The 25,830-nt window shown below is 41.5% G+C and overlaps 1 protein-coding gene across 1 annotated transcript; it reads right to left on the minus strand.

Annotated features, from left to right (window-relative positions):
- Window positions 1-793: 793 nt before the first annotated feature.
- Window positions 794-24,929, minus strand: LOC308304660 (uncharacterized protein; the record flags this gene model as incomplete). The annotated part of the gene is made up of 9 exons (XM_080749284.1): window positions 24,836-24,929; window positions 24,024-24,162; window positions 16,120-16,218; window positions 15,215-15,490; window positions 13,402-14,922; window positions 5,948-6,103; window positions 3,235-3,278; window positions 1,302-1,484; window positions 794-925 (listed from the first exon to the last, which is right to left on the minus strand). The coding sequence occupies exons 2-9, from the start codon at window positions 24,025-24,027 to the stop codon at window positions 794-796; spliced, it is 2,415 nt and encodes an 804-aa protein (XP_080605410.1). The 5' UTR covers window positions 24,028-24,162; window positions 24,836-24,929.
- Window positions 24,930-25,830: the final 901 nt, after the last annotated feature.

A 25,830-nucleotide genomic window follows, 5' to 3' on the forward strand; every position in this document is an offset into this window, starting at 1 on the left:
ATAATCAATCCCCATTGAATTCATCACTGCGATCTGTGCTAGATCAGATACTTTCACTAGTCTTGCATGGACCGATGGACGTATAAAATTAGGCAAAAGTCGTATTCGTATTAAAACAAAGGATAGTTGCAGCCCTAAATCCATGCTTTCATCAGTGAGCATTGATGTTGCAAGAGTGAAGTCTGATCACGTCTCATAAAAATGCAGGATACACGACAACATACTATACCAACATAGGCCCTATGCCATACAGGACGGATAGGCCTACAATATACTGTACACAATGGTATATAATATTCAAACTATGTATAAATAACATCAATATTTATATGAAATGTAGACTGTATAATATATTCAGACTGTGCCACAGTAAGAATAATAAGAAAATAAGTTATTCTGTAGCAGAAATCCTCTATAGCCTATTATGAAGTAAGAAGAAGAAAACAATTAATTAAACAACAAATTATTTTGTGCTTTAACTATTGAAAAATAGCAGATAAACAAGCCCACAGCACGGCACTATTGAAAAATAGTGATTTTCCTTGTCAATGGTGCTCAAACTTTTCATGTGAAGGACCCCCAAAATGATTTGGCCCCCATCTCAAAATGTAGTTAGTTCCAGGAACCCCCCCCCCCCCCCCCCCCCCCCAGAAGCAAAATTTGAGTTACAAAAGTTGGCTTAAAAAATACATATATTCAAAGATTTGCACACATTTTCATGACTTTTCAAAAATAGCAGATCTACAAGCTCGCACCGCAGCACCAAGCTTGTATATCTGCTATTTTTCAATAGCTAGAGTAGCCCCTCCACCTTGGAGTTGGTGATTTGCTGACAGGCTGCTGCGGTGATCTGTACACTCCTCAGCATTTGACAGTAGAGGTCATTGTGGATGAACTTTATGTGTTTATGGAGGAAGACCTGAGACTGAGGCATATGGACACTCAGAACAGGAGAATACATCACTCCTGAGTGAGAGAGAGAGAGATGAAAGAAAGGGAAAGACAGGTTAATAATGGTGAGTACGGATAGAACTTGAAAAGTCTCCATCTTTTCCAGCTCCTTGTTTGGAAGCCCATCAGCTTCCCTGTTAATAGTTCTGATATTTTATTTGTCATCTTGCATTCTTTCATTCCCCAATTTAGTTGTTATGCCAACTCCCAGTTTCCGCCACACATGTGTTTCCTGTATTTAAAGCTGACTGACCTCCACTGGTCTCCTCCCAATCATCACTGTCTTCAGTGACTTCACTTCAGAGTCTGATTCAAGTTCAACTTCAATTTCTGAACAGTGTGAAGAGTACGTCTTCATCGTCGTCTTCTTTTTTCACCACTAGTAATGTCAACATTGACCCATCAGCCTCGTCTTGTCTTGTAAGTAGCTCCTCCTGTTCCTCTTTAATCTGTGGAGGCCGGTTCCTCATGGATAAGACTGAAGGAGCTCCTCTCCTGCTCTGGAGAAGCCTCCTCTTTACACTCAGCCATGTCTAGGAGCAGAAAAAACAACATTATAGTCAACTCTGGATTCCTAAAATGTGAAAACATTTTTCTATCTTCCATGTAAAATAATAAGCTACTTAGTGCTGATTGGTACATTGGTACCAAATTAAGAAGCATTTTATTTTTTACAATTTATATGCAGGGTGCAGACTTTTCCAAATTTTTAAAGTGCAAGCTGTAATCTGACAAATGCTGTGTCATGCACTGAAATATGAAAATTACTACTAAGATGTATTTGTTGAAATGTTTTAACCAATAAAACTCTCTGCACACAGTACACCAACACTATTACTAAGTGAACTAATACTAATACAACAAATCTCCACCTACATGATCTAGCTGATCTACAAGCTAGAGATCTTGTAGAATATTCATTTCAGCAATGTTCCACCCAGAATAGGGATGCTAGGGTTCAAGTGGTTAGACCTAAAAGCTGAGATCCATCGAAGATCTGTGTTAATATGTTAACAACTCTACAACAGAACAGCATTCAAGAAAGAAAAAGCACATGAAAATTACTGAGGTCTGGGTGGTCATTAGGTTCTTCCTGTTTAATAGCAATGTCCTTGGCTGAGTCTAGAGAGTTCATATTAACCTGCAGTCTGGACTCCACAGAGTGAAGGAATTGAAAAGGGACATTAATAACTGAATGTTAAATCATACTTTATCTAAGATTACACAAGGAAAGATTTCCGGCAATGCATATAATTGGCTAAATTTAGGTTTTTCAGTGGTTGAGCTGCAAAACAAATGTACACCTGCTGCTTAACATCCATAAGGATAACATCATGATCGCAGCAACCATTGTTGCCAGATTTTGACAAATACCGTATTTTCCAGACTATAAGGCGCACTTAAAAGCCTTTAATTTTCTCAAAAAACTACAGTGCGCCTTATAGTCCAGTGCGCCTTATATATGGATCATTCATTGACATTGACATTCCCTTTAGCACAGCTCCATCTGTTGGATGCATAACGCAACGGTAGCGTCTATTATGTGCGCCTTATAGTCAGGTGCGCCTTATATATGAAAACAGTTTGAAAATAGACCATTCATTTACAGTGCGCCTTATAGTCAGGTGCGCCTTATAGTCCAGAAAATACTGTACGCCAGATCTATGAATACGAGTCCAAAAGAATCCACACAAGCACTTTAAACCTATATAATGTGAGCTAATCTGCAATTTTCTTTAAAAAGAAAAAAGTGCTAAATGTGAAATATTTTTTAACACTAATTTGGTACAGGGCCAGGGGGTCCTTGGCACAAGTCTGGGGGTTCCTGATATCCTGACATGAAAATATTTGACAACCACTGGTTTAAACAATAATCAAAGAAGTTAACTTGGAAGCAAGCCAAAATAAGCAACTACACTTTAGAAACAAGCCCCAGAAAACAAACTACCAATATTTAACTTAAAGGCAGCTTTACAGAAAAACAAGCTGGCGCTTACAATAAGCAGATATGGCAACACTGACAACGACTGCATTGTGGGTATGCTCTTCTTTTCCCCCACGGCCCCACTGTTGATATCGGGTATAGCCATATACAAAGTACATTTGATTGATTGATTGATTGATTGATTACTTTATTAGCAGTTTGCAAAAAAAAAAAAAAAAAAAAAAAACAGTTCAATACAAGGTCTCCTAAGAGGATTTTAAACCCAAGAAAGCCTATGGCTTGTTTCCATTGGGGTCCTTTGTACTCAATTCACGTTTAATCACAGACAAATACAATACTATGCAATGCTGCTCCTCTGCTGTGGAATACCTTCCCTGGCCACCTGAGAGCACCACACCGTTGACACTTTTAAAGCGTCACACCTTTTAAAAGGGAACATAAAGGAGTAGTTCACCTGCAAAATGACTTTTTCCGATTGATTACTCATGCCATGGAGACTTAAGTTCAATAATATTTGTTGCTTTTTGTCGCATTCCTAAGACAGTAATTTGATTACAATAAATATACCTCTGTTGCTTCCAGATGGGGACCCAAATGCATTTGTGACACGGAATAGATGGACTTGTGGGTGCCTTGTGCGCTTTTAAACATTTACACCTTTAAAGGTGACCACTGATCTGAATTTATTCTTTTCGTTTCATTTCTTTTTTTTTTTTTACATTTTAGTCCTTTTTAAATCTTTTCCTTTCAATGTAATACTTTGGGAATTGCTTCAAATATAAAGTGCATTACAAATAAAATGTATTATTATTATGCAAAACATCATATAAACATGATTTAAGTCATTTGTTTTAGTTGACAATCTGCAGGCTGCTTTACTTTTTTGTATTCACTTTCACTCCACACAGTTTAAAAGACTGCTATGCCACAAAATGTGGAATGTCCAAACAACCGTCATAAAAAAGTGTGAATCCTGGGGGCAGACCTCCATTCAGAAACAACCCCACTTAGAAACATCCCCATTCAGAAATACCCCCACTGACTGAGGTTAGGGTTTAGGTTAGGTTTAGGTGACACCTCCATTTAGAATAATGGAAGTCAATCTTCTGAATGGCAATGTTTCTGAATGATTCACTCCTTTTAAACCGCTCTTAGCCTCGTAAACCAGACAAATTCGAACAGAAGGTAGGAGGAGTCATTTACTAGGCTATTAAAAGAGCACAGGTGGCTACAACTCGCAACTGGCAAAAAGTCCAAGGCAGCCTACAAACAAACATTGCATCTCATCTACCTTCATGTCAGTTTGTATATTGTTGTTTTACTTGCATACTATGGTGTGTGTGTGTGTGTGTGTGTGTGTGTGTGTGTGTGTGTGTGTGTGTGCGCCGTGCATTGTATTCTCACAGACTACCTGATCAAACATAAAATGTAGCAGATGTGCACCTACACGGCATACTGTGGGACATACATCATGCCTCGTTTATCGCGCCAGTCACTTTGAGGAAATTTAAGCACATTTCAAAACAATGCGCTGAACGCCAGTACACTCTCTCGGTCGTCCTCAGACGAGCTTCCATCGGAGTCTCCAATCCTTCCGGTTCTGGATACAGCTCTGAAGAGCTTTCAGCTCCCGCATCCTGAAGTGAGAGACCAGCCTAATAATAATTGTGCGCTCGCACGAATCCAATGAGCTGAAATTGTATCTTGCACACTGATTTTGGTGGCCGTCTAGAGAGCCCTGCACGGCGGCAGCCTGCAACTCAAGAACAGAAACATGTCTGGACAGGTTTGCCTGTCGGTTTTACTAACATACAGTCCTTATTGTCAGACAATGGACTGCAATGGCATCCTCTAGCTAGAAACGGTATAAATATGAATCAATATCATGGTTGCCATGGAGTAAGGATATAAGGACGAGTCCTAATGGAGGCCTCTTTGACAGGCGCAGCATAAATATCTATAATATTTTAGCTTCCCTTTCCATCTGCAAGCCAACCTCCTGGGATCCACCCTTGGTGTGAATACACTGGTGTCTTTTCAGAGCACATAAATGTCTGAAACTCTTATCACACTGTTTACAGTCGAAAGGTTTTTCTCCAGTGTGGACACGCTGGTGTCTTTTCAGGTCAACCGACTGACTGAAACTCTTGTCACAATATTTACAGTGGAAAGGTTTTTCTCCAGTGTGGACGCGCTGGTGTGTCAACAGGTGACTTGAGTCTTTGAAACTCTTGTCACACCATTGACAGTGGAAGGGTTTCTCCCCAGTGTGGATACGTTGGTGTCCCCTCAGGTGGCCCGAATGGCTGAAACTCTTGTCACACTGTTGACATTGGTAGGGTCTTTCTCCAGTGTGGATACGTTGGTGTTCTTTCAGGTGACCTGAGCGGTTGAAACTCTTGTCACACTGCTGACAGTGGAAAGGTTTTTCTCCTGTGTGAATACGCTGGTGCCTCTTCAGGTCATTTGTGTTACTAAAACTCTTGCCACAATGTTCACAGTTGAATCGTTTTTCTCCGACATGGACACTCTTGTGTGTCTTCAGGTGACTTGATTCACTGAAGCGCTTATCACAAAGTTTACAGCGGAAATGTTCACCAGTGTGGACGCGCTCGTGTTTCTTCAGGTTAGATGACTGGAAGAACCTCTTGTCACAATGTTGACAGCAGAAAGGTTTTTCTCCAGTGTGGACGCGCTGGTGTCTGTTCAGATCAGATGACTGAATGAAACTCTTGTCACAATGTTTACAGGGAAAAGGTCTTTCTCCAGTGTGGACACGCTGGTGCCTTTTCAGGTCAGCCGACAGGCTGAAACTCTTGTTGCAATGTTTACAAGTGAAAGACTTTTCTCTGGTGTGGACGCGATGGTGTCTCTCGAGTTCAGATGACCGACTGAAACTCTTGTCACACTGTTTACAGATGTGTGTTTTCTTTCCTGTGAAAGTCAATTGATGTGTCTTTCCTTCAGTTAAAGTCTTGGTAAAGTGTTGAGATCTTGGTTGGTCAGTGTCTCCTTGTTTCTGGCTGGTGACAGAGTTGCTGATTTGCTGACAAGCTGCTGAGGCAATCTGTCCATTCCTCAGCATTTGGCAGAAGATGTCGTTGTGTCTCTTCTTGATGTGTTTATAGAGGAAGAACTGAGACGTTAAGGCGTGCGGACACTCAGAACAAGAGAAGACCCGAGTCTGGAAAGAGTGGGACATCACTCCTGAGAGACAGAGGAGGGGGGAGAGAGAGAGAGAGAGAGGGAGAGAGAGAGAGAGAGAAGAAGGGGTAAGTTACGTTACAAATGGTGACTACATTTGCAACCTGTTCAAACAAGTCCTTTTGCGAGCATGAGGTCATCCCTTTTAATATTCCTGTTTTCCTTTCATGTTTAATCTATATCTTCTTTCACCCAATTAACTTGTTAACTTGTCAACTCCCAGTTTTCCCCACACATTGTCCCTGTCCTTGTGTTTAACACTGACTAGCCTGATGGAACACAGTAGAGATGTGTCGTTCATGAGTGATTTGCTCATAAGAATCGAATCATTAGCGAGACTCGTGAACGATTTGTTCAAATCCCTGAAATGTGTCGTTCACACTTTCGTTCACACCCCCTCGCGTAGGCTTTTCTTTTTGAGCCGAACGGGAACGAAAGTAAAAGCCTGGGTACTGACGCTAAGCACTGACTAACCTCCACTGGTCTCCCCCCAGTCATCACTGTCTTCAGTGACTTCAGTGTCAGATTCAAGCTCAACTTCAATTTCTTCATAGTCGTTGTCCTCTTCACTTTTCACTGCTAGTAATGTCAACATTGATCCTTCAGGCTCCTCTGGTCTTTGAAGTAGCCCCTCCTGTTCCTCTTTAATCTGTAGAGACTCTGGTTCCTCCTGGAGCAGGCCGGGGCTCCTCTCTTGTTTAGTGGGAACCTCCTCTTTACACACAACAATGTTCAGGATGTCTAGGAGCGTAAAAATAACATGATAGTGTCAGTGAACACTGGATTCCTAAAAAATACAAAATGAGCTACCTACTGGACCGACCAAACAGATACTAACTACAGTTTAGGACATGTACCTTTTTTACCCGAACAGCGAACGCCAAATAATGGATTTGAATTGTGAAATGATCAAACAATATTCATTCATTATTATTATTGTTAATATTAAAACATAATACTTCACATGTGGGATCTGATTTTAGAGTAATTTAGGCCGTAGAACCAGTTCTATAGAATAAGGTTTGTCTGTATGTAACAATGTACATTAATATGTACAGGTACTGTACAGTATGTCCCCTCAAAAGTAGACCAATTACAGCTCATGCTACTAAGTGATTGACGTCATGGCATGAAATGTGGGTCATAATTTAAAATCTACATGAACTGATTCTACAGCATGGCTCTGTAGGAGACGAGACAAGTCTGCAAAATGGGTCTGAGAGTCTGTGAATCTCTCTCTCTCTCTCTGTGTGTGTGTGTGTGTGTGTGTGTGTGTGTGTGTGTGTGTGTGTGTGTGTGTGTGTGTGTGTGTGTGTGTGTGTGTGTGTGTGTGTGTGTGTGTGTGCGTGTGTGTGCGCGCGTGTGTGCGTGTGTGTGTGTGTGTGTGTGTGTGTGTGTGTGTGTGTGTGTAAACCTCACAAACCGATGAACCGATCAGTACCAGTAAAGTATTTCATATCTGAAATACACCAAATAGCTTTACCTCAAATAGATTATCTATAAGATCACAAGGCATCACAATTCAACACGTTGTGAGCTTCTAGTTTGGCTATTTTCAGCAAATGTTCTCCCCAGAATAATATGGATGCTAGGGTTCCAGTGGTTAAACTTCAAGTCAAGAAGCTGAAAGAAAACTTGTCATAGATCTTCTGTGTTATAAATTCATATATTTTTGGCTTGTTTGCTTGGTTATTATAGTAAAAATTAGATATTTTGACAGACAGGTCTAAAATAGAACAGAAACTATGATAGAAAGAGAGGACATGAAACTTACTGAGGTGTGGGTGGTCTTCTTCAGGTTCCTCCTGTTTAATATTAATGTCCCTGGCTGAGTCTGGAGAGTTCATCTTCCCCTGCATGCAGTCTCTACACACTGGTCTGAAATGAAGAAATGTAATCATTAAATTATATTGATTATTAAAGGGATATTTCACTTTCGTCCACTCAAGACTTTTGGGAGCACCCCAGACGGTATTTAAGTTGCTTGATTCAGTATATAGATATTTATTTATCAGACACGGCCCCTTCCTATACAAACCCATTTTAACTCCAAACTCCATTTGAACCATTTCATCGAAAATATCCGTCCTTGGTTCTGGTAAGTAACTCATCAGAAGTATAAAACATCAAAGACAAAACTGAGATGTGTGTGAGGAGGAATTAATTGGCGTAACACTAAATTGGGGAGAAGGTAGTAAAAAGAAATGGCTACTATAATTGAAGACAAATATTAAAATTAATAATTTACTACAGTAATACACTTATTTAGGTATTTCCCAAATTTGTTCTACTTTTGACCAGTAGGCCCACTTCTATTTAGCCAAATCCACTCTTATATTGTAATTTGAAACTCTTTTATAATCTACTTTTGACCTCAGTACTATTTTGGTAAATAAACTCTTATATTGTACTTCCAACCTTTTTGTGTCGTGTTTGGGTGTTTAAAGAACAGTGGGTTGAATGTCACTTAGCAACAACAAAGCAGCATGCTATGGAAAATGTAGGTTGCCCACATGTCCCTAGTGCCCAGTTGTTCAGGTGCCCATATGGTTTTGGTGCCCAGTTGTCCAGGTACCCACATGTCCCTTGTGCCCAGTTGCCCACATGTCCCTAGTTCCCAGTTGCCCACATGTCCCTAGTGCCCAGTTGTCCAGGTGCCCACATGTCCCTTGTGCCCACTGCCCAGTTGCCCACATGTCCCTAGTGCCCAGTTGTCCAGGTGCCCACATGTCCCTTGTGCCCAGTTGCCCACATGTCCCTTGTGCCCAGTTGCCCACATGTCCCTAGTGCCCTGTTGTCCAGGTACCCACATGTCCCTTGTGCCCAGCTGCCCAAATGTCCCGTGCCCAGTTGTCCAGGACACTGAATAACCACTGCATAATGCTGTAAAACATTAATGTAGTTATTTTAACTGCTATAACTACATAGCGACAGCAACAACTGGTCGTAATGTGTTTATTTATGATCAGATGAATTATAATCTGTACGAGCAATATAGTATTTCTGTTCCATCTTAAATGATGAGTCTTAAAAACAGACAAATTAGAACAATCACACAGATTTGTTTACTTGTAAAGATAAATGGACGAAAAGCACATCATGTATTAATTCTTCATAGACCCTGCCTGGATACCGACATCCCAAAATCCAAATACATATTAAGGTATCCAGGGTTCCGAAAGGGACATGAAACGGTCGTCTCATGATTTATAAAACAGTTGTTTCAGGGCTACTCCTACAGTCCTACACCGATCGGATTCGGAACCTCTCCCTTGCTCAACTCGGAGCTATCGTGGAGGGAGGGTGAGGTTCCAAACGGGTCTATTCTTACCTGCTGTTTCCGTGGTTGAGCTGCTAACAAATAACGTCCTCCTGCTGCTTAACGACGATACTGTTTTGACGAAATTGTTTTGTGTTTTGAAGTGTCGACAGTCAGTCAACACACCACGATGTTAAATTCACAACTGCATTGTGGCTGCTGCATTGTGGGTGTGTTCATTTATGACCAGTTTTTCTCTAGACTAGAGCTTAGGTTAAAACGCTACTTGGCGTAATGCTGCTCCCCACTGTTGGTCTCGGGTACTGTCCAGTGTTGCCCACGACTAGAGAAGAGAATATCCATCTAGGAGTGCAACAGTCACAGACATTTACTAGAAGTTAGAACTAACTAATCAATTTCGTTTTTGGAAACTTGAAGAATTAATCACAATGGATTTTAAGCCTGTAGCTCAGCTACTCTAATCACTAGTCTTGCATGATTGGTGAGCAACAGAGTATAGAATGTGGCCATGTAGATAGACATTGATGCTGCACAGATCTGATCACATCTCATAGAAATACAAGATTCCACATAAACCATGTTACAGCCAGGAAACAACATATACCATCTAAAACATGTTTATCATTTTCAAACCGTAAACAGAGACTGTATGATGAGTTTCAGACTGGGACAATAAGTTATTTAGTGGTAGAAGTATTCTTTATATGAAGACATTGCACAGAGAGGACAACACTATTAATCATAACTTCAAAACCATTATAGAAAAACTGTTCTACAAACATCAGGGTAAACTACTTTGAGAAAGCTTGGGAGTAGTTCACCCCCAAAATGACTTGTTTTCTATTGATTACTCACACCATGGTGTGAGTTCAATGATATTTTTAGTTTTTTGTCGCATTCCTAAAACTAAAATTTGATTGGAGTAAATGTACCCCCATTGATTCCGGATGGAGGTAAATTTATTGTAATCACATTTGTGTCTTTATAGTGAATGTGACAACAAACTAAAAATATTATTGAATTAGAACATGTAGTGAAAATATCCGATCTATAAGCTCACAACACGGCACAACACGATGCGTTGTGAGCTTGTAGATCTGATGTTTTCACTAGTTTGTGCTCTGAAAAGTTTGGGAACCACTGGACCAGCACACACAAGACTACTGAAGTTCATATATTTACCACTAAGGCGCTCTACAGACGGACAGCGGTTGCCGCCGGGGCTCCCGCTTGGATCTGCGAGGACCGCGCCGCGGTGATACACTAACACACTCGCTCTTTGAGTAAACGCTGCGCGGTATTTCACAAAGATGAACACAATCCATCTCTCACCGCCCGCGTACGCATGCACAAACGAGCACGCTCGCGGGGATTTTCACGGGACTGCGCCCGCTCGCCTCGCCGCCTCTAAACTTCGCTGCGCGGACGAAATAGCCGCCCGCCTCTCATTGAAAATGAATTACTAGCAGGCGGTGACCGCGTACCGTCTGGAATCCCCTTTACAGTATATTGGTGGTGGCACAAACGTGATGCAAAACTGCCAACTGGCTAATCCATAAAGCTAATGGGTCAGTTTGGCCAGTCATGAAAGCTTGCCTACATCTGCCCCAAACAGAGTCTGTGCGTCCTCCACAGACCCACGGACAGTTATTCAGTTCTTAACAACCATCTCAACAACCATTGGTTTATTGGAATTAAACTTTTCAGTTTACAATATTTACATGTACATGCAATTATTTTGATTTTGACAGATATAAATAAGCTGAAATAGAAGAAAAAAAGAAATTTCAATTCTAAATTCAACAAAAGTCCAAATCAGTATTCATCAATATATATCATTTGACTTTTAATACAGACATAATACTACTAATAATCATACTAATAATATTTTATAATGAAGATAATAAGAATAGTAATAGTTACAATAATAATTATAAATTAAATAAAACATTGAGGGGAGGCTGTAAATGTTTTATGATGCAAACACTAGTGCACTCCTAGTAAGCTTCAACATCCTCGCCGCATCTTGTGCACAATGTGTATCACGTCATTGATTTATAATCAAGTGAAGGCAACACATGACAAAAAGTACAGATCTACAGTTCTACACGCTAACAACGATTTACAGTTACCTTGTAGATATGTTAATATGTTTTATTTGTTACAGGCGTCTATAATATATTACACCGCTCACCACACAGATTTTATCACATCATTTTAGAGTTTGGGGAAATGTCTTTCTGCACAAAATCAATATGGAACGCGTGATTCAAAATAACGACGTGGTTCGGCCAGTGGAGACGCCCCTCTCGTTCCGCTTGCCTTTGATTGGCCCGTGGCGGCACCCGGGTGGGGACGCTGTCATCTCTGTCAGGCACGTAGCGCGTTATAAGTTATCTTGAGTATGACAGTAGTTCGGGTTTTAATGTTAAAGTAAAGGTGAATTCGAATAAGCTATAAGGAAATGCTGAGTATGAACGTTAATTCACATTGTATGGTTTCCTTAATTGTTTCCTACAGCCCATGTTTTACAACTGTATTACATTTTTGGCTGTTGTAAATAAACAGTTATGTCTTCTAAGTTATGTCTGCATTTTCTAGTAGTGAACAAAACAAGACAGTATATTTTTATCTTTTCAAAGTGTGTTGTGAGCCGTTTTCACTAATTCTAATTTCTCTTTACGTACCATGCAAACCCATAAAAAAAAACACCCAGCACAGAAGATAAATAAAATGAGAGGCCTTTCAAAGTGTCAAGTTTATTTTGAGCACAGCACAAAAGTGTCTTGTGCAGGCTTTAACAGTTGTATGCGTGTGTGTTGTTAAGAGGGGCGTCTCTATAGAGTATAGGGGCGTCTCCACTGGCCGAACCACGTCGTTATTTTGAATCACGCATATGGAACATGTTCTAAAACTTCCTATGATTGGCCGCTAGTTGCGCTGTTTTCCCCCCCGGCCGATCGCAAAAAGAATTGTTCTCCATTGGATCCCATTAATTTTCCCCTTTCGTTTTCTAACCTTAATTTACATTTTCATAAATACTTTATGGTTCCTATCGCTAGTTAAAAATTGCCTTTCAATCACCATCATATTCGTTTTGTCGAAATGTGGTCCAATTTATTTTAAAATAAATGATAACGTTGCGGGGGGGGGGAGGTCGGGGGGGGGGGGGGCGTGGCCAACTAAACTGATACCAGCCGGCTGTGTTCTTCTTCGTGTGCTGTATTTCGGGAGGCTCCGACCACAGACATAGAAAGGTAGACGCCTCTTCCGGCTGGGGGGTGCTGGTCCAAGACCGCTGGCAAGTCTCCCAATAACTCTACGCAAGCCTCCAGAATTCTGAGGCGGGGCTCTTGGGAATTCTGAAGGACGCTTCCTTGTGCGTCACAGAATGGGAAGCTCGGTAGTCCAATCAGATGCAGGACTGGCAGGACTCCCTCTTTCTCATTGGAGGGGGCAGAGTGCCTTCCGCAGTTCCACAGTTGTGCACTTCCGCCAGAGGTGTTTGACCAGTCGCGCTAATGAACTGCAGCGGCGGAGGAGGTATCTAGCTTTTTATATCTGTGGCTCCGACCACATTCTCCCATGTATCCCTGCGGTTGCACGTGACCGTTGGCAGCCAATAGCATCTCTGATGCCTTTACAATTCTATGATGGCGACACCCATTCCAAGGGGTAGAAAGGGCCATTTGCGCTGCATAGAAACCAATGGCTTTGCATCGTCCATATTTTTCTATAGTCTATGTATGGAACATGTGTTTCAACATCACTAGCCAAAAAAACGAAACAGTGCATCTAAGTGACAATAACGTGAATCTGATTCTGAATACATAGTGAAGTATATTCCAAAACATCTAATGATCTTTTTCCAACATCCTGTACCTAGCTCACTGAAACTCATCAGTGTGGTGGACCTGCAGGTGTTTTTTCAGGGCATGTGAATGGCTGTAACTCTTGTCGCAATGTTTACAGTGGTATGGTTTTTCTCCAGTGTGGACACGCAGGTGTGACTTCAGATTACTTGACTGCAAGAAATTTCTGTCACAGTGTTCACACTGGAAAGGTCTTTCCCCAGTGTGAAGAAGCTGGTGTGTCTTCAGGTGAGCAGACTGTATGAAGCTTTTGTCACAGTGTTCACAGTGGAAAGGTTTTTCGTCAGTGTGGACACGTCGGTGTGTGTTCAGTTCAATAAAAAGACTGAAACCCTTGTCACAATCTTTACACTGATACCTTTTTTCTACAGTGTGGACACTCTGGAGGTGTTTCTTCAGGACATGTGAATGGCTGTAACTCTTGTCGCAATGTTTACAGTGGTATGGTTTTTCTCCAGTGTGGACACGCAGGTGTGACTTCAGATTACTTGACTGCAAGAAACTTCTGTCACAGTGTTTACACTGGAAAGGTCTTTCCCCAGTGTGGAGAAGCTGGTGTGTCTTCAGGTGACTTGACTGTATGAAGCTTTTGTCACAGTGTTCACAGTGGTAAGGTTTTTCGCCAGTGTGGACATGTTGGTGTGTGTTCAGGTCACTTGAAAGATTGAAACCCTTGCCACAATCTTTACAGTGATACCTTTTATTTCCAGTGTGGGCACACTGGTGTCTATTCAGGTCACGTGAATGGCTGTAACTCTTGTCGCAATGTTTACAGTGGTACGGTTTTTCTCCGGTGTGGACACGCAGGTGTGTATTCAGATTACTTGACTGCTGGAAACTTTTGCCACAGAGTTTACAATGGAAAGGTCTTTCCTCAGTGTGGAGACGCTGGTGTGCCTTCAGGGCACTAGACTGTAAGAAGCATTTGTCACAGTGTTCACACTGGAAAGGTTTTTCGCCAGTGTGGACAAGTTGGTGTCTGTTCAGGCCACTCGATTGACTGAAACCCTTGTCACAATATTTACAGCGATAGGGTTTTTCTCCACTGTGGACACTCTGGTGTTTCTTCACGTCACCTGACTGAGCGAAACCTTTCCCACAGTATTTACATTGATAGGGTTGTTCTCCGGTGTGGATGCGCTCGTGTCTCTTCAGGTGACATGACTGAAAGAAGCTTTTTTCACAATGCTTGCAATGAAATGGTTTTTCTCCTGTGTGGAAGCGTTGGTGTCTCTTCATGTCTTCTGAGCGTCTGAAACTCTTGTCGCAATGTTTACAGTGGTAAGTTTTTTCTTTGGTGTGAACATGCTGGTGTCTCTTTAGGCTATCTGCTTGACTGAAACTCTTTTCACAGTGTTCACAGGTGTGCATTTTCTTTCCTGTGTCAGGCAGCTGCTGTTCCTTTACTTCTCCTAGTTCAGTTAAAGTCTTGGTAAAGTGATGATGACTGTCAGATCTTAATTGGTCAGTGTCTCCTTGTTTCTGGCTGGTTACAGAGTTGGTGATTTGCTGACAAGCTTCTGATGCGATCTCTCCATTCCTCAGCATTTGGCAGTAGAGGTCGTTGTGGCCCCTCTTGATGTGTTTATACAGGAGGACCTCAGACGTGAAGGCGTATACACACTCAGAACAAGAGAAGACAGGAGTCTGGGAAGAGTGGGACATCACTCCTGAGAGAGAAAGGGAGAGGGAGAGAGAACTTGTAAACACCCCATCAACTGTACAACAGATACACTATAATCATGACGTGAAAAGAATGGACAATGTGTTCTAGATTAAAATCACAGCAGGACATTTCAAGTTAATAATTTACAATATTCTTGCAGTTTTCTTGTGTAAACAGTGTCGTGTAAACGGGCCCTTAGTTAAGTATTCAATCAACAAATCAATCAATGACAATCTTTGTTCAACATTCCACATTTAGTGTCTTGTGTGATTTCAGTGTGTTTAAAGCTGACTGACCTTCACTGGTCTCCTCCCACTCATCACTGTCCTCAGTGACTTCAGAGTCTGATTCAAGTTCGACTTCAATTTCAGACCTGTGTGAAGAGATGTCATCATCCTCATCTTCACTTTTCACTTGTAATGTCAACACTGACCCATCAGCCTCCTCTGGTCTAAGAAGTATCTCCTCCTGCTCCTCCTTAATCTGTGGAGGTTCTGGTTCCTCCTGGAGCAGACTGGGGCTCCTCTCCTCAGGGGAAACCTCCTCTTTACACACAACCATGTGCAGGATGTCTAGGAGCAGAAAAGTGTATAAAAGAAAACATTTTTTATTTGCACATTTGAAAACAACACAGTTGAAACAGCAGCATAATAATATTGGGTTGTGCAAGTGAGATCTAGAAAACCCTGTGTGGGGTTTATAAAGTTAATCTCACCTCATTTAACATCAAAAATACAAAATAATCATAAAAAATTAAAAGAACAAACAATATAGCAAACATAAATAATACAAAAATGGATACACAGTATGACACAGTAAATAGTAGAAAGGTGTGTATGAGCAAGTGTGTGTGGGTGTAATAGTGGCAGACTATGTGAATTGATTACATTTAAGCGTATATAGCTATTCCATAGTTCACATGGACACACAGACAGACAAACAGGATGCAAAACATAGTCTCCCCATGCCTTTCGACCTGGCGGAGACAATAAGTAATTTTATGGGTGAAGTACTCCTTTAATTAAGAGTAGTTCACAAAATCAATAGGGTTCATCCTTGCCGAGTCTATTAAAGCACCACTTAACTGCTCGAAGGAGCTGCATTCAGTCAAAGTCCGCATTGTGTGTAGTGGAAAAGCCCTATAATACAATAATAATACAATAAACACCTTGAAGTTAGAAAGAGAGACAGTGTAACATACTGAGGTCTGATTGGTCTTCAGGTTCCTCCTGTTTGACTGAAACAGGTGTGGCTTGGTCTGGAGAGTTCATCTGCACCTGCAGTCTGAACTCCACACAGTCTGGAATGAAACAATTAAAATCACAGCGGAGTTTAGGATTAATTAAGAAGAGAAACACCTCTTACACTCAAATTCAACAATTCTGAACTAGTAACTCATTCATCCCATCAAACCCCAAATGCAGCCCTGGTGGGTGTTAATTTAGGACCCTAAGTGAGTTACAGAAAATGAGTCTCTAAGGAGGATTTTCGCTGTGCGTGCACGTCTTTGCCCGACGAAGTGATGCGCGGGTGTAGTGTCACACACAGAGTCCCTAGGCCTAAACAGTCCTATATAGGCCTAAACAGTACTATATTAATAATATAACATGTTATATTGTATATACTACGATGATGTTCGGGATAAGTCCTCTACCGCCTTCATTTAACCGGCTGAAAAGGAGTGGAGCAGACAGAGGGGGGTGAGGGGGGTGTGGGGGGGGGGGGGGCGCTAGCCTCGTAAACTTGCCTTTTCCTGACCTGCAATTCTAATTCGATTGCTCTGGGGAGCAAATAGAATGTCGCTCCAGGAGGAGGTGGTTTACGAGGATGGGGAGGCCGGCCCGGCAGACAGATCAAAGACAGACAGATCAAAGAGGGAGCTGTGGTCGATGTGATGTGTGATGTGGTCGAATTTATTTTTCCTAGTTAGTACTCTAGCATGCATTTTGGACATTTACTGATGATGATAATGTAAGAGAGCATTACAGTAGTCTATTCCTGAAGTGATGAAAGCATGGATCCGGGTTTCCGCGTCTTGATTTGAAAAACAGATAGACCTACTACATGTTTCATATCATCACCCCCATATTTTAACATAATTGATGTCCCCTTAAGTTGATCAAATCCGTGTTAACTTAACAAATGGAACCAATGATGGACATTATTGTAATCTATTGTATGTATAGAATACTGTACATGTAGTATACATACATACTACTGTACTTGGTGTACTCCATAAATATAGTATAGGCTGCATACAGTATAAATGGGTCATTATACGCGGATAGGCCTAATCAATGCTGGTGCTGTGGTGCATTATGGCATAGACTAGAGCGGTTTGCACCTCAGACAGTGCTTGTATGAGATGAATAGCCAATGCACTGTTATAGTAATAGTGACATAAACAGCAACATGCGAAAACAATGTACTACCAGTAAGACTCCCTAATCGGGAGATAAGCGACCGTTGGTCGCTTATCTCCACAAATAGGCCAAAAGTTTGTTTTACCAATTATCAAGACATACGGGCAGTTGACAGTTTGCCATGGTTACTCATTGAAGTTGAATCTCCATACATGGAGATAACCTACGCATCACACTAAGTCTGACCTCACCAGCCCATATTTGGGCATGAGCAACTTATGTCTCCATATATGGAGATATGATGACATCACACAGTCCTCAGCCGATGATGTGGCGTGATGTCATACAATACACAAACGAGCCATACAGTATAAAAGGGCAATTCTTGCCAGGAAAGAAGCATTTCTTCGACTCAGACCTTATCGCCAGGGTTGGCTTATACAGTAGCAGCTGTCGGTAGATAATGCCGGTCTTATATAAGGGTCATTTGTGTACGGTGTGATTTGCCATGGTTACTCATTGAAGTTGAATCTCCATATATGGAGATAACCTACGCATCACACTAAGTCTGACCTCACCAGCCCATATTTGGGCATGAGCAACTTATGTCTCCATATATGGAGATATGATGACATCACACAGTCCTCAGCCGATGATGTGGCGTGATGTCATACAATACACAAACGAGCCCTACAGTATAAAGGGGCAATTCTTGCCAGGAAAGAAGCATTTCTTCGACTCAGACCTTATCGCCAGGGTTGGCTTATAGCAGCTGTCGGTAGATAATGCCGGTCTTATATAAGGGTCATTTGTGTACGGTGTGATTTGCCATGGTTACTCATTGAAGTTGAATCTCCATACATGGAGATAACCTACGCATCACACTAAGTCTGACCTCACCAGCCCATATTTGGGCATGAGCAACTTATGTCTCCATATATGGAGATATGATGACATCACACAGTCCTCAGCCGATGATGTGGCGTGATGTCATACAATACACAAACGAGCCCAGATATGAGCAGGGCAAAGGTGTGACGTGTGACGTGTGACGTGACGGACGGCCAGTGGAGGTTTTGATACTAAACTGCAACCTTACGGTCGCAATAAGCGACCGTTGGTCGCTTATCTCCACAAATAGGCCAAAAGTTTGTTTTACCAATTATCAAGACATACGGGCAGTTGACAGTTTGCCATGGTTACTCATTGAAGTTGAATCTCCATATATGGAGATAACCTACGCATCACACTAAGTCTGACCTCACCAGCCCATATTTGGGCATGAGCAACTTATGTCTCCATATATGGAGATATGATGACATCACACAGTCCTCAGCCGATGATGTGGCGTGATGTCATACAATACACAAACGAGCCCAGATATGAGCAGGGCAAAGGTGTGACGTGTGACGTGACGGACGGCCGGCGGAGGTTTTGATACTAAACTGCGACCTTACGGTCGCAATAAACGTCACGCTTCAGTGCTGGCTGGGGGTCAGCTCTAAAGAGCTAGGTCAGCTCTAGCCATAAATCATAACTCTAGTGTTTTGATTTTGGGACGTTTTCTCTCTACAAATAAAAACACTCTACAAGAGTTATGATTCGTGGCTAGGTCAGCTCATAATTCCCATTATTCCGAGCGTTAGGTTATGATAATGGAAATTTGGCTAGCCATCGTCAAAAAAAGTTCCTTTTTCTTTGATGATGGTAATAGGGCCAGCCGCCATTCGGACCAATTTCTGCTGCTGATACTGTAGTGCTAGGAGCAAATTAACCTCGCATCACCAGACTTTCGCAGATGGGAGCTGGTTATGTTTCAGGGCTAGTTGTTTATATAACATTAATAGTAAGCTTAGATTTAGGAGGATCGAGCAAATGCGTTCCATTCCAAATTAGGAGTAAAAAAAAAGGACAAAGGCACCACACCGAATGAGTGAACAAAGACAAATGGAACATGTTATTTCAGTGTGTGTTCGTCTTAACTTACCTGCTGTGTTTCAGTGGCCGAGCTGCTACCAAACGTCCTCCTGGTGATTAGCGACAAACGACACTCACACCACACGTTTGTTTTACCTGCAGGCTTCAGCAGTCAGTTAAAAACACATCGAGGGACTATTTCTTTATGTTGATTACAGGACGCTGTGTTTCAGTGTTTCTCTCCTCTGTTCAGAATCAGAACAGAAACACAAACAAAACACAACACAACACATACGCTGCATTGTGGGTATGTTCGAAGAGGTGGGACGTTCGCGAAGGAATCGAGACCTTTGAACGGCTCTTTGAAATGAACGATGGGATCCGGTTCGCAGTAGGGAGCCGTTCCTTTTTTGAGGAGGGGAGATAATACTGTAATAGGAATTAAAATGTACTTTAGTAAAATTAGAAAAGTATTTGGTATCAAAATGTCCACACACATATTGATTGGTACATAGGGTTGAAGTGATTTGTAATAATAATCAAAATCGCCAAAGTAACTATAGCCATGTAAATATAGTCACATTGATGCTGCACAGATCTGATCACATCTCATAGAAATACAAGATTCCACATAAACCATGTTACAGCCAGGAAACAACATATAGACCTACCATCTACCATTTTCAAACCGTAAACAGAGACTGTATGATGAGTTTCAGACTGGGACAATAAGTTATTTAGTGGTAGAAGTATTCTTTATATGAAGTCATTGAGAAGACAACACTATTAATAATAAACCATTATAGAAAAACTGTTCTACAAACATCAGGGTAAACTACTTTGAGAAAGCTTGGGACTTAAAGGAGTAGTTCACTCCCAAAATGACTTTTTTCTATTGATTACTCACACCATGTAGACTTAAGTTCAATGATATTTTGTTTTTTGTCGCATTCCTAAAACAAAGATTTGATTGGAGTAAATTTACCCCCATTGATTCCGGATTGGTGTACATTTATTGTAACCACATTTTTGTCTTTATAGTGAATGTGACAAAAAACTAAAAATATTATTGAATTAGAACAGTGAAAATATCCGATCTATAAGCTCACAACACGGCACAACGCGATGCGTTGTGAGCTTGTACAGTAGATCTGATGTTTTTACTAGTTTGTGTGCTGAAAGGTTTGGGAACCACTGGACCAGCACAAACAAGACGACTGGAGTTCTATATTTACCACTTACAGTATATTGGTGCAGTGGCACAAACGTGATGCAAAACTGGCTAATCCATAAAGCTAATGGGTCAGTTTGGCCAGTCATGAAAGCTTGCCTACATCTGCCCCAAACAGAGTCTGTGCGTCCTCCACAGACCCACCAACAGAACAGACATCAGTGGTTATTCAGTTCTTAACAACCATCTCAACAACCATTGGTTTATTGGAATTAAACTTTTCAGTTTACAATATTTACATGTACATGCAATTGTTTTGATTTTGACAGATATAAATAAGCTGCTAAATTCAACAAAAGTCCAAATCAGTATTCATCATTATATATCATTCGACTTCCAATACAGAGATAATACTACTATTAATCATACTAATATGTTTTATGATGAAGATAATAAGAATAGTAAGTTACAATAATAATTATAAATTAAATAAAACATTGAGGGAAGGCTGTAAATGTTTTATGATGCACTCCTAGTAAGCTTCAACAACATCCTCGTTGATATCACGTTGATTTATCCTCAAGTGAAGGCAACACATGACAAAAAGTACAGATCTACACGCTAACAACGATTTACAGTTACCTTGTAGATATGTTATGTTTTATTTGTTACAGGCGTCTATAATATATTACACCGCTCACCACACAGATTTTATCACATCATTTTAGAGTTTGGGGAAATGTCTTTCTTTTTGAGCGGTGGTCACACCGTCTCCATAGCGTGGCCGTGTGTGTATCCGTCTATGTATGTGGGTCCGTATGTAGCCGTCTATGTATGTGGGTCCGTATGTAGCCTAAGTACCCCTGGTGACCAGAGAGGTGCTGTTGAGTCTAGTCTGCCCTGAGCATCAACTGCAATACCAGTGGTGGCCTGAGTGACATGGATGGATGGATGGCTCTCTCTCTCACACGCAAGCAAGCACCACCCCCCAATATATATATATTTCTATTATTATTATTTTTTTAATATTTTTTATTATAATTATTATTATTATTATATATTTGTTTTGCTGTTGCGCAGCCTCCACGACCACCGCTCAGTTCACACAGGTGTGATTTTTTTTTTAAAGATCTGTTTTTGGGCTTTTTATGCCTTTATTCGATAGGACAGTAGACTGACAGGAAATGGGGAGAGAGATGGGGAATGACATGTGGCAAAAGTCGTCCGGATCGGGAATCGAACCGGCGACGCCAGCAGGCATCATAGCCTAGTATATGGTACGCGCCTTGACCACCAGGCCAGCGGGCGCCCCCGGAAATGTCTTTCTGCACAAAATCAACATGGAACATGTTTTTCTGAACAAAATCAATATGGAACATGTTTTTCAACATCACTAGCCAAAAGAACGAAACAGTGCATCTAAGTGACAATAACGTGAATCTGATTCTGAACTAGTGAAGTATATTCCAAAACATCTAATGATTTTTTTCCAACATCCTGAACCTAGCTCACTGAAACTCATCAGCGTGGTGGACCTGCAGGTGCTTCTTCAGGGTATATGAATGGCTGCAACTCTTGTCGCAATGTTTACAGTGGTACGGTTTTTCTCCAGTGTGGACACACAGGTGTGACTTCAGATTACTTGATTGCAAGAAACTTCTTTCACAGTGTTTACACTGGAAAGGTCTTTCCCCAGTGTGAAGAAGCTGGTGTGTCTTCAGGTGACTCGACTGTATGAAGCTTTTGTCACAGTGTTCACAGTAGAAACGTTTTTCGCCAGTGTGGACACGTTGATGTCTGTTAAGGTCAATTGAAAGACTGAAACCCTTGTCACAATCTTTACACTGATACCTTTTTGCTCCAGTGTGGACACTCTGGAGGTGTTTATTCAGGTCTTGTAAATGGCTGTAACTCTTGTCGCAATGATTACAGTGGTACGGTTTTTCTCCGGTGTGGATACGCAGGTGTGACTTCAGATTACTTGACTGCAAGAAACTTCTGTCACAGTGTTTACACTGGAAAGGTCTTTCCCCAGTGTGGAGAAGCTGGTGTGTCTTCAGGTGACTTGCCTGTATGAAGCTTTTGTCACAGTGTTCACAGTGGTAAGGTTTTTCGCCAGTGTGGACACGTTGGTGTGTGTTCAGGTCACTTGAACAACTAAAACCCTTGCCACAATCTTTACAGTGATACCTTGTATTTCCAGTGTGGACACACTGGTGTTTATTCAGGTCACGTGAATGGCTATAACTCTTGTCGCAATGTTTGCAGTGGTACGGTTTTTCACCGGTGTGGACACGCAGGTGTGTATTCAGATTACTTGACTGCTGGAAACTTTTGCCACAGAGTTTACAATGGTAAGGTCTTTCCCCAGTGTGGACAAGTTGGTGTGTTTTCAGGGAACTTGACTGTAAGAAGCATTTGTCACAGTGTTCACACTGGAAAGGTTTTTCGCCAGTGTGGACAAGTTGGTGTCTGTTCAGGCCACTTGATTGACTGAAACCCTTGTCACAGTATTTACAGCGATAGGGTTTTTCTCCACTGTGGACACTCTGGTGTTTCTTCACGTCACCTGACTGAGCGAAACTTTTCCCACAGTATTTACATTGATAGGGTTGTTCTCCGGTGTGGATGCGCTCGTGTCTCTTCAGGTCACATGACTGAAAGAAGCTTTTTTCACAATGCTTGCAATGAAAGGGTTTTTCTCCTGTGTGGAAGCGTTGGTGTCTCTTCATGTCTTCTGAGCGTCTGAAACTCCTGTCACACTGTTTACAGTAGAGAGATTTGTCTACCACGTGGACGCGCTGGTGCTGCTTCAGGTCACCTGGATGGCTGTAACTCTTGTCGCAATGTTTACAGTGGTACGTTTTGTCTTTGGTGTGAACATGCTGGTGTCTCTTTAAGCTATCTGCTTGACTGAAACTCTTTTCACAGTGTTCACATGTGTGCATTTTCTTTCCTGTGTCAGGCAGCTGCTGTTCCTTTACTTCTCCTAGTTCAGTTAAAGTCTTGGTAAAGTGATGATGACTGTCAGATCTTGATTGGTCAGTGTCTCCTTGTTTCTGGCTGGTTACAGAGTCTGTGATCTCTCCATTCCTCAGCATTTGGCAGTAGAGGTCGTTGTGGACCCTCTTGATGTGTTTATACAGGAGGACCTCAGACGTGAAGGCGTATGCACACTCAGAACAAGAGAAGACAGGAGTCTGGGAAGAGTGGGACATCACCCCTGAGAGAGCAAGAGAGAAAGGGAGAGAGAACTTGTAAACACCCCATCAACTGTACAACAGATACACTATAATCATGACGTGAAAAGAATGGACAATTTGTTCTAGATTAAAATCATAGCAGGACATTTCAAGTTAATGATTTACAATATTCTTGCAGTTTTCTCATGTAAACAGTGTTGTGTAAAAGGGCCCTTAGTTAAGTATTCAATCAACAAATCAATCAATGACAATCTTTGTTCAACATTCCACATTTAGTGTCTTGTGTGATTTCAGTGTGTTTAAAGCTGACTGACCTCCACTGGTCTCCTCCCACTCATCACTGTCCTCAGTGACTTCAGAGTCTGATTCAAGTTCGACTTCAATTTCAGACCTGTGTGAAGAGATGTCATCATCCTCATCTTCACTTTTCACTTGTAATGTCAACACTGACCCATCAGCCTCCTCTGGTCTAAGAAGTATCTCCTCCTGCTCCTCCTTAATACGTGGAGGTTCTGGTTCCTCCTGGAGCAGACTGGGGCTTCTCTCCTCAGGGGAAACGTCCTCTTTACACACAACCATGTGCAGGATGTCTAGGAGCAGAAAAATGTATAAAAGAAAACATTTTTATTCTTGTATTTGTGCATTTGAAAACAACACAGTTGAAACAGCAGCACAATATTGGGTTGTGCAAGTGAGATTTTGAAAACCCTGTGTGGGGTTTATAAAGTTAATCTCACCTAATTTAACAACAAAAATACAAAATAAAAATAAAAAGAACAAACAATATAGCAATAATACAACAATGGATACACAGTATGACACAAATAAATAGTAGAAAGGTGTGTATGAGCAAGTGTGTGTGGGAGTAATAGTGGCAGGAGACAATAAGTCATTTTATGGGTTAAGTACTCCTTTAATTAAGAGTAGTTCACAAATTCAATAGGGTTCATCCTTGCATTTTGAGGCTGTTGTGAGGTAAATAAAAACTTTTAAAAGGAGATTCCTTGAGTGCTGGCTACTTCTTCACTTTGCATGTTCTTCTGAGCCGTGCACCGAAAAGACTGTATCTAAATTGGAGTGTTGCAGGCTTTCTGCTTTGTTGCAGGCATCTCTCTCTACTTCATCCTTGCAGAGTCTATTAAAGCACCACTTAACTGCTCGAAGAAGCTGCATTCAGTCAAAGTCAGCATTGTGTGTAGTGGAAAAGCCCTATAATAATACAATAAACACCTTGAAGTTAGAAAGAGAGACAGTGTAACATACCGAGTTCTGATTGGTCTTCAGGTTCCTCCTGTTTGACTGTAACAGGTTTGGCTGGGTCTGGAGAGTTCATCTGCACCTGCAGTCTGAACTCCACACAGTCTGGAATGAAACAATTAAAATCACAGCGGAGTTTAGGATTAATTAAGAAGAGAAACACCTCTTACACTCAAATTCAACAATTCTGAACTAGTAACTCATTTATCCCACCAAACCCCAAATGCAGCCCTGGTGGGTGTTAATTTAGGACCCCAAGTGAGTTACAGACATTCAGACAATGAGTCTCTAAGGAGGATTTTCGCTGTGCGTGCACGTCTTTGCCCGACAAAGTGATGCGCGGGTGTAGCGTCACACACAGAGTCCCTAGGCCTAAACAGTACTATATGGATTAATAATATAACCTGTTATACTGTACAGCGTCTAGTCGGCGACCTGGCCAACTCGGAACAATGTAAATAGGGAATGAATGCCCCGCCCTTTAATGCAAACCCCATTATACCTGTTTTCATAAGACCCGTTTTGACCATCTGTCTGCCTGTGTCCATTTATGCCCATATATGGAGATATCTGTATCCGTCTGTCTGTCTGTCGGCGTCCATTTTATGTCCATATATGGAGATCACTGCAGTTATAGTTCTGGGTCCATTTTATGCCCATATATGGAGATATCTGTCTATCTGCGTCCATTTTATGCCCATATATGGAGTATCTGTCTGTGCCTCCAACTGTGTTGCAGACACAGTGCCGGTTCCCCCTTTAATGCAAACCTCATTATACCTGTTGTCATAGGACCCGTTTTGAACATCTGTTTGCCTGTGTCCATTTATGTCCATATATGGAGATATCTGTATCTGTCTGTCTGCGTCCATTTTATGCCCATATATGGAGATCTTTGACCATCTGTTTGCCTCTGTCCATTTATGTCCATATATGGAGATATCTGTATCTGTCTGTCTGCAATCCATTTTATGCCCATATATGGGGGCATTCATTTTATG

Source organism: Nannobrachium achirus (genome assembly GCF_963921795.1).
Source record: "Nannobrachium achirus genome assembly, chromosome: 19".
In the NCBI taxonomy this organism is placed as follows: Eukaryota; Metazoa; Chordata; class Actinopteri; order Myctophiformes; family Myctophidae; genus Nannobrachium; species Nannobrachium achirus.